Source organism: Charadrius vociferus, unplaced genomic scaffold (assembly GCF_000708025.1).
Source record: "Charadrius vociferus isolate BGI_N301 unplaced genomic scaffold, ASM70802v2 scaffold139, whole genome shotgun sequence".
Lineage (NCBI taxonomy): Eukaryota > Metazoa > Chordata > Aves > Charadriiformes > Charadriidae > Charadrius > Charadrius vociferus.
In genome coordinates this window covers 527,699-537,154 of record NW_009650169.1, presented here as the reverse complement: position 1 = coordinate 537,154, position 9,456 = coordinate 527,699, and the positions used below count along the sequence as shown (strand labels likewise).

Here is a 9,456-nt window from a genome sequence, read left to right as displayed (position 1 = left end):
GTGGGGTCGGGGCTTTGGGAATACATATATTTGTATCTCACTCAGCCCCAAATTTCGAAGAGATGCTGAATGCCATCAGGCATCAAGCTTTGTTTATGACATTGTGAGTTTCAGGAAAAAAACCCATGCATATTTGCCATGTTTTGGAAAACGAAAAACCACTTACTGGAAAGAGAGGGTAAGGACCATGTTTTTGCCATTAGACAGCTCTCCTCCAAGAGTATCAGAAAATGAGAAGCTTTTTGGAAATAATGAGCTATTTTAAAATCTGTGCAGCTTTTGACTGAAAACTTTTAGGATTTGTGATCTATTTCTGATGCTACTCAGACACAAGTGAAGCAGAAATATCTTCATAGCAATATACTGTTACCATTGTGGTCAGAGTCAGACTTTCATTTAGCGTTTTGGAAATAGCGGAAGAAGCATGATTTGATTCAACATAACTTGCAAAGTAACAGATTTCTTTCTTTTTTTTTTTTTTTTCTCCAGTCAATTTAGAACTTTTAAAATTTGCTCAAAACCCCAGATATTTTCGAGCAGCTTTAAAGAGACGGTGGTCTCTTTTTGTGAGTAAGCCTGTGCGATGGATAAGGCCTGACATTCAAAGAAGTGAACACAACTCCAGATCCCATTCATTTTTAATGGGAATGAGTGTCGATGTAATTCAATACTAAAAATGTGATCACCAACAAAGAAGAAAAAAAAAAAAGAGGAAAAATAATTCTGGAAATTTCAGTGGAACTTTTAAAATGCCTAATTAAATGAAAATCGTTTAATGCTTTTCCAGGCAAACATACAAAATATTAAAAACTGACTGACTTTAAAAGCAGAATTAAAAAATTAATGCTGTCCAACTCTCCTTGCTACTTTGGGAAGCCAGTTATCTATTTAAACTGAACTAACGCTTCGGTGGAGAGTTGGGTTACTTCATTATGCTGCTTTTGTTATTGTAGGTGGTAGAAATGACCGAGAGAGAAGCGAGAACAACCAACTGGAAGCGAGGCATTTGAAAGAGCCAGCAGAGATTGCAAAACTTCCTACCGGGAGTGTGGAGAAAGAGCAAAGTCGGGCAGAAGAGGAATCTAAAAAGCACATAAAGGGCAGTGATGAGGAGAAACTTGCTCACCAGGAGGGTAAAAGCAAGGAAGAGGAGGATGGACACCACTCACCTGTTCAAGAAGAGAGACTTCATACTGAAGAAAAGAAACACTATGAGGAAATTAGAGGAGAGGCGGAGAAGAGCTACCACAATGAAGAAGAAAGTCAAGAGAGCAGGCATAACGACGAAGAGGTAGAGCGTGCTGTTCTCAACAAGAAGTCCCCCTCTGGAGGCAGGAGCGCAGAGGAGTTCCCTGATGGGAATGATCAGCACCCTGTGGGCCACTGGGATTCGGAGGAGGGAATGCAGAGCCCTTACAAAAGAATTCGTGAAGGTGAAGAGGGAGAGGCAGAGGAAGAAAGAAGTGAAAAATACCACCATGAATCTGAGGAACGCGATTTCTCCCATCAGCAAGAGCATGAAGAATCTGATGAGAGGGAAGAAACAGAGGAAGCAAAGCAACCCTACAAACCCAAACGTTATCATGGGAAGCATAGAACGGGTGACTCCCCTGAAGAGAAGAGGGGCCGCGGTGGTGAGAAAGAGGAACTAGCTGAGGAATCAAACACAGAGGAGGCCCATCTCTGGGACAAAAGGAACCGCCATCAGAAACATCATGAAGAGTCTGAGCAGCAGCGTGAGGAGAAGAGTGGTTATCATGGGAGGCGTGGGTCTGAAGAGGTGGAGCAGAAGAGGCGTGCAGACCAGGGAAGTGAGGAGTACAGAGAAGGGTGGCAGAAGAGTGAAGAGAGCAGTGAAGAAGAAAACAAGAGGCGTCACCACAGTGAAGAAAGTAATGAGAAATGGGAAGAGGAGAGGAGACACCACGATGGATCACATGAGGCAAGGAGGCACCATTCTGAGGGAAGGACGTATCTTGGAGACGAAAGCGAGGAAGAGCTGGACAGGTACCTCAGCGGTGGCAGCAAGGACAAGCAGCATCATGCTGGAGGGAGATACCGCTTGTGGGACAGTGGAGATGAAGGGTCACAGAAAACGTATGTGCGAGAGCGCAAAGGGCAGGCCAGAAGACACTACAGCACTGAGGACAGTGTAGAGCAGCAGCGCTACCCCGGCAACAGTGAGGAGGAGGAGGAAGTAGAAAAGAAGCACCACAGCAGCGATCAGGTGGAAAATGAAGAGGAGAATATGGAGGAGGGAAGAAACGCAGAGAGGGAAGAGTACAGAAGCCATCTTCCTGCAGAGAGTAAGAGAACCACAGTATCCTACAGCTCTTTCTACCCACTGCTGTGGTGGAAAAGCCGGCACTTCGAGAAGAGGGACGGCGCAGGGGAGCAGCTTCTGGAGGGTAAGGAGGAAGGCAGGCCCACCCTGAACGAGAAGAATCTTTTCCCAGAATATAATGACTACGACTGGTGGGAGAAAAAGCAAATCCTAAGTGCTCTGAACCACGGGCGCACCGAGAAGAGAAATCTTGGCAAAATGAACAGATACGATGTGAAAAGGCAATACAACAAGATGGATCAGCTCGCACAGCTTCTGAATTACAGGAAGAAATCAGCTGAATTCCCGGAGTTGTACAATTCTGGAGAAGACATGAAAAAACGTCACGTAATCAGGAATGACAGAGGAAATCTGAGCCAGAGGCCTCTGACAGAAGAGGAGGTACGTGTAGCGGTGTTTCTCTGAACAACTAGGGGATGCTGACTTTATATGCACATTTCTAAATCCACTCCCAAGGCAGCTGGCAAACTGCGTGTGGAAAAACACAAACAGGATTAAGCCACATTGAGAGCCAGATCTTCAGTGTTTAAAAAGTCGGCTTTCTTTGAATGGGTTGAGTGGAACTGCCCCAGGGCGCAGTGTCTAAAATAAAGACAGTGTGCATCCTCATTAGCTTCTGTCTGCTGCAAGACAGGAGGGGAAAGGAGATTTTCCTCCTACGGGCCCTACTTCTCCTTCTGGGGTCTTGCAGACTAATAAAACACAGGTGCCTGTTGCAGCAGGAGCAGAGAGGTAATTAGCAAGCACCACTTGGTCTGTTGGGTTGTTTAAAATGTACAGCTGAAAAATAAGTTGGACATTTAGAGTGCAAAATCAGCTACCCGTTGGCTTCCCGGCTGCAATTGCGTTTCTAAGCCCGATTTGTCCATGAAGTTCCCATGTATGTAAGTCCTTTTCTTGTTGGACTTCCTGTTCTGCTTCGGTGTCCAGGAAAACTGAGTCTACACCCATCAGCTAGATGTTCCTCATGTATGTCTGTTGCAAGAAGCTGGGCTGGGAGCAGCAGAGGTTTAATACTAATTTTGAGAGAGGTTAAACGGTGTTAACAAGAATAAAGAAGACTTGGCTCCATGAGGTTTTTTTTCCCTTAGCACCTGGTGACGTGGAGGTGTTCCTCTTGTTGCACCCTGTGCTTCTTGTGTGTCATAAGCCTGAACCACTGCTGTCACAAGGTCCTAAGGGACCTTCACCTGGGCAGAAGGGACTGCACGCTGCTGGAGGGCAGCAGCTGTGAGAGGTCACCACCAGGCACCGGCGCTTTAAAGCGACAAAGATGAAGCTGTAATTAGGGCCAGCTCTCCAAATGAGTATTTTGATACTTTCCCCAGCCCTAATTCCGTTTAAAAGTGGGAAATTGCACAAATCTCCAAAGCGGGTGCTGCACTGCCGTTAACACCCCTCACCCCTGCAGTCTGCCCAGGGACCAGTAAGTAGCAGGAGATGTTTGTGCCGGAAACGGTCTTTGTCTCTCATTTTCATGGAACAAAACATTTGCCAACGTTATTTGATGTGTAAAAGGCTCTTTATGTTTCCACAGGAAAAAGAACTGGAAAACCTGGCTGCTATGGATTTGGAGCTGCAGAAAATAGCTGAGAAGTTCAAGGACAACAGGAGAGGCTGAAGATGACCTGCTTTGGTGTTTCAAAGCTAGGTGTAGCTGTACTCAATACCTGTATTTTGTGGTAAATTCACTGCCACTGGATTGTTGTTTGCCCTAAAAACAGGAAATACTATTTACTGTCCACTATAGTGTAGTGATTTATACAGCTGAAAATGTCTTTCATTTGCTATTATGCTATTGAGATCTGAATAGCATGAATTTTAGTACTATAACCTTTCATGCAAGGCAGATATTTTTAATATGCTTGTGAAAATAATTGTGTTAGTGCTCTTCAGAAATATATACGTCTGGGTTTGAAATAATAAAAACCATTGATCTTGGACCAAGCTTTCTCCTTGCTTATTTGACTGATGGGGTTATTGCAAAGCAAGCTGTGTCAGAGAACAGATCGGGTACGAAATGTTGACTTGTGGTTCACCAATAGTTTTTAGAAGTTTGTGCCTTTTATTTGCCAGTTAGCAAGAGCACGAGAGGTAAGAAGGAATGCGAATGAGTTTGCTCCAGTAACTCAGAAAGGTCCTGTGAATTATTTAGAGCTGGAAATTAGTCATTAAAGAGCGAAGAGGTAGCCACACCAAATGGATGTTTGTTAAATTTGGAAAGCACGCGGTGCTTCGGAGTCAATGCATTACGTAGCAGAATGGTTTTGCCTCTTACTCAGACTTCAGTAGTCCCATGAATTCAATCACCCACCCAACACGCTTCGCTAACATGCTCTTTCTGCCTACCGCAGGCGAGCGGGTGGTGGTGGTGTTTCCAAGCCTGCACGCTGCACTGGAGCCGGGCTGGTCTTGCACAGGGCGAGTTTCTCAGCAGCCAGCGAGCTGGGGGCAGGATGGGCTCTGGGCAATAAGCGGTACGATGCCTTACACCGAGTTAAGTGCTGTGTGGAAGGAGCCATTTGATAATCTTGCCGCTTCGTAGCGTCGTAAAAGAAACGATCCCACAATTAGTTTCAGTTACTCCAAATATCTGGGGTTCAATTTAATTTAACTTATCCAAACGTGTTTTTTTACAGACTTTCTGCTGTGCCAGTGTCTTCGGTTGCTTGTGTACCACCACGTGCAGGAGAGAGGTGCTATACAGAGAATTCAGCTGAGTCATGTTACCGTTAAGTGCAATATCTATCATCTCAGCTTAACCCATTTAACCCACCTGCTCATTAAAACAAGCACACTCTCCAATTAACTGTAAGGCCATACGAACTGAAAATATGCAGTGAGCTACTGACCTTAACTGCGTGAGCGTGCCTGTGCCCTGGTGAGACCACTCAAACGTTTCATCTTGTTTGGTTAAGGTACAGGAAGAGCAAATCTGAGCTCAAAGAAGCTGACAGAATTTTGACTTCAGGAGGACCACGGTTTCAGCAGACTTCTCCAGCACCACTAAGGAAAGTTAGGAAGTGGCCCAGCTGCAGAAATATTTTGTTTGCCGTCTTCAAACTCAGAGATGCTCCCTTTTAAATTTTACAATATGTATTGCAGCATGGTATTTTTCCCTCCCAGCTGGTGTGAGAGAAAGCACGTCTGTGAGTATGTAAATACCTGGAAGCAAATAGCTGTAAGTTGTAGCACAGAAAATTTTCTAAATTGTTCAAGTATGCAAATTTAGTAGTGATTTTTTTTTTTTTTTAAAAAAAAGCTAAGCTTCTACAAATACGCATAAATGAATCAGCAACGTTTTGCTTAAAACATGTCCCTTGAAAGACTTTAAAACCAACTATCCTTCCATGGCGTCTGAGAGGTTTGTGACAGCCCTTTTATCTGTTGTGCTCCTCTGTCCTGCTCACGTTGCCCTGCAGGGCCAATGCCACAAGCACCCAGAGCCCAGTAACTGCTCTGGCTGCTCCCGCCTGGTCCCTTTCTATCTACACATTTGCATTGCCCAGTCAAGATTTTTTGATGGGTAACGCTGTTTTTTGGGTTTTTTTTGGTTTTGGTTTTTTATTTTTTTAATAGCCCTGCAGTACAATTCACATCAATTTGCGTTATTTAAAGGCAGGTGGCATGCTTGGCATCCTTTTGGCACTGAAGCACAGTGGTACAATTTAAAACCAGTATTGGTGTATTAAGAGTTGTGAAGAGCGCCTGGATCTTCTTCCTCACCCTCACTGGGCAGATTCCAAGCTGGGAGGAGGACTTCAGGAGACAAAGGCTTTTAATCTAAAGTAATTTTTCCGGTGTTAAAATCCTGTTTATTTCTCAGAAGTGATCTTTTTATTATGCAAATAAAATAGGTTTTTTTTTTCCTCAGGTTGTTATTTTTAGCATGTTATATACGGTAAGTAGGATTTAAAATGTACATTGGTTGCTTAACCTAACTTTCACTGTGTACATTTTTACACCTTTGTAGTGCTATACATCCGATAGCCATGAACCTACCAGCTCAGTGGAAGTGGCAGAGAAGTGCCTACGCCTGCTTTACAGGTAAGAAAACTAAGGCAAAAGACAGTTTTTTGATATTAATCTCTTGGCTTACACTGATTTCATCGCTTTCTCACCTCTCCCTAGCTTCCAGGCTCCTATCCATTGCTCTAAGCTGGGTTGTCTCAGAATTTAATCACAAACTGGGTGTTGGCTGCTTTCAAAGTCCCAGTTTACCTCCAGTATGCATGTGTGGACATATAGTAAAGGAAAAACTTCTCTTCCTTACCCTCCTTTTCCCCCCACTAATTCTTGAGAAAAAATTGAGAAATCCAGAAATTTAAAAAAACTTAAGTAAAAACCGCACATCACACTTCTGTTCCCTACCTGTGATTTGTAACACACTGTATGAAAAGGTGAGATCCACACGGTTGCTGGAGTACAGAGGAGATGGTGGAACCTACAATCTCTCCATTTATGGGTTTTCCACATAAGTAAAAGAAGGAAAGAAAAGCTTTCCTAAAAATAGGAAAAAAAAAAAAAAAGATGGGAAGTTTACAAAAAACGGAACAGGGCAGACAAAAACCTGAAGATGTACTGTACCTGTCCACCTAAGGGAAATCTTTAACCACTTCTTTACACAAAATACAACCCCTCTTTTTAGTTAGTTTTGAGATAATGGTGTCCTAGAAGAGCATTGCTCTTATCAGTATACAGTATTTTACAGCTTTATGAAGGCTGATTACTTGATCCCAAAGCTCCAGATTCCCACTGACGAGGGAAATTCGGGAGCCAAGTCCTGCTGGCTGTACAAGCTCCTGTCTGCGCCGAAAGCTCCCACTGGGGCTTCAACAGGGCACAGCCAGCGAAGGTATTCTCCTCCTAAAGCCCCTGCTAGACCTTTTTATTTCCAAAAAGAGGGAAAAAAAGTAAGACACCGAAAATAAATCTCATTAGGAAAAACATCCTGCAGTTTAATTGAAAAGGCAAATGCAAAGTTTAAAAAAAAAAAAAAAGCTACATATCGTGAAAGGTAAAACAGTAGAATAAATATATATACATATAGGAGCTTTCAAAATAGTTGTATCTTAAAATAAAAACATGTAACAACTCTCAGGAAAATGACAGGCAGTAGTAATAGAGGCATTCCATTTAAATATTTGGTATTTTAATTTACGAACATGCACTTTCTCTTCTGTATTTAGTTCAGGAAAACCCGGGCTCATGCTGTAAAGTTCTGGTGTTTGTATTCTCTTTTTATTGTTCCTTTGGAAAGAAAAGTGTATGACTTCTGCTGTTTGTTCTGCTTTCTTAAATTACCAACCACAGCCGGGTTCGGTGTCCGGAGGGGGAGCAGATCACTACGCAGAACGTTTTACCCTGATGCCGTTCTGGGAAAAGGGGCAGCTAAGTTAGATGGGTTGATTCGGACTCAGCCTTTAAAAAAAAAAACACAAAAAAACCCCAAACCTACTTCATCCTACCCACTTTTGGCAACAAACCAACAGAATGCCTTTACTGATGCTTTATCTTCTCTTCCTTTTGAAGTTACTGTGTTTTCAGTGTGATGTTTTCTTCCGAGGGTTCTTTTTCTCATTCTGATGATGTAAACTGGTAAAGAGCGAGACAATCCTCCCTACCACGCAGTTCTGCTGCTTTTTGCTGACAGGTGTATGACAGGTACCATTTCTGTGCTGTAAGGAGCACAGAAAGCATACTTGTTATTTTACTGACGGGAAAACTCCCGAGATCTAAAAAACAAATCAATTTTTCAAATGTTAACAGTGAAAGTCTTGAACTTTGCATCTTTTAGATGATGGCTCTTCCATCTTCAGTGCTTCTAAATTACTGGAATCAGATTTGCCCTTATCCAAGACAACAGTTATACCAGATAAAAGGTACCCTCCACCTCCGCTCATTGTCAGTTTTGGATGGCTTCGATCTGGTAAGACCTTTAAAAAAAACAAAACCCAAAATAAACAAAAAACCAAGCATCTGTAAAAACTCACTCTGTATGTGCCCATCAAATTGTGTAATTTAAGCTTACGGTATAAGATGTAATTTTTTCCCCCCCAGCCACCGCAGCAAACAGCCATTTGGAAAGGGTATTTATCTTTAAAGGACAAAGTATCTGCATACGGCAAACCAGTTATAGAAATACCTAAGAATACAGGCTACTGTCTTACTGATTACTTCTTCGTGGCACTTCCAGCAAAATTATAAAGTCAAGGTTTGGGATATATTAACATCTCATGAATGCATTCAAAACTGGTGTACTTTGCAGGAAACCACAGCCTAACCAAGCCTAACTCGTGTGAACATCTTCATCTATCAACCTCCTAATCATTCCCAGTTTGGTTGCCTGATCAATAGTCAGTAATTGTGGCCACCCTTGAATTAAGTCATCCCCTAAATAATAATTCCTTACGGACTCCAGGAGCCTATGGGCAAGGAGAAAGTCAGTAAAATCCAACAACCTCTTCAAAGGTGGTGAGCTGCTTAGAAGTCAGATGCGCTTCTGCTTCTTCATAGTCGAGAGTGTACTCCATGTTTGCAAACATCTTGTTCAAACGAAGTTAGTCAAACTGACATTCTTCCCCATGGAGGTGTTTCCTCCCCCCCCCATCTTGTTTTCATTGTTCACTTGCCAGAGCAGAAACTTCTTGTTACTTTAATTCCAGGAAACGTGTTACTTGAAGACTCTGACTTTATAAGTCACCACCATTCTTAACATTACAATTTTTTTTCAGCTATCAAACCAACTGGAAATGAATAAACACTTGTAATATTTTGCCACATCTCTCTTACACGACATCAGCCTGTCCCTCACTTTATAGGCTAGTCCCTATGGCAGCACAGCTATTACAGCTGTCAGTGTGCTACAAATACTTCACCAAGTGTTTAAATAAAATGCTTTCTAAGAAGAAAATGAAGTATTTCCATTTGCAGTTGTTGCAGTGAAGCATTAAAACTCTTCAGAATACCTGCTCTCAGGTAAAACAAATGTGTGAGCTCGTACATGGTTTCAGTCAGTCCAAACCCCACATTTTAGAGAGTGTTTTGCTCCCCAGTATTCATGCAGTTTGGAAAATGACTTACTGTAATCCTTACCTGGTAGTTTCGTAGCC

General features: G+C 42.6%; 1 protein-coding gene across 1 annotated transcript in view; it reads left to right on the top strand.

The window, feature by feature from the left end:
- Positions 1-4,287, top strand: part of CHGB (chromogranin B (secretogranin 1)) — a 74,786-nt gene extending 70,499 nt beyond the window's left edge. The window contains exons 4-5 of the mRNA XM_009892473.1: positions 954-2,725; positions 3,882-4,287. Of these exons, the coding sequence (XP_009890775.1) occupies positions 954-2,725; positions 3,882-3,965 (1,856 nt within the window). The 3' untranslated portion in view covers positions 3,966-4,287. The remainder of the gene's footprint in view (positions 1-953; positions 2,726-3,881) is intronic.
- Positions 4,288-9,456: the final 5,169 nt, after the last annotated feature.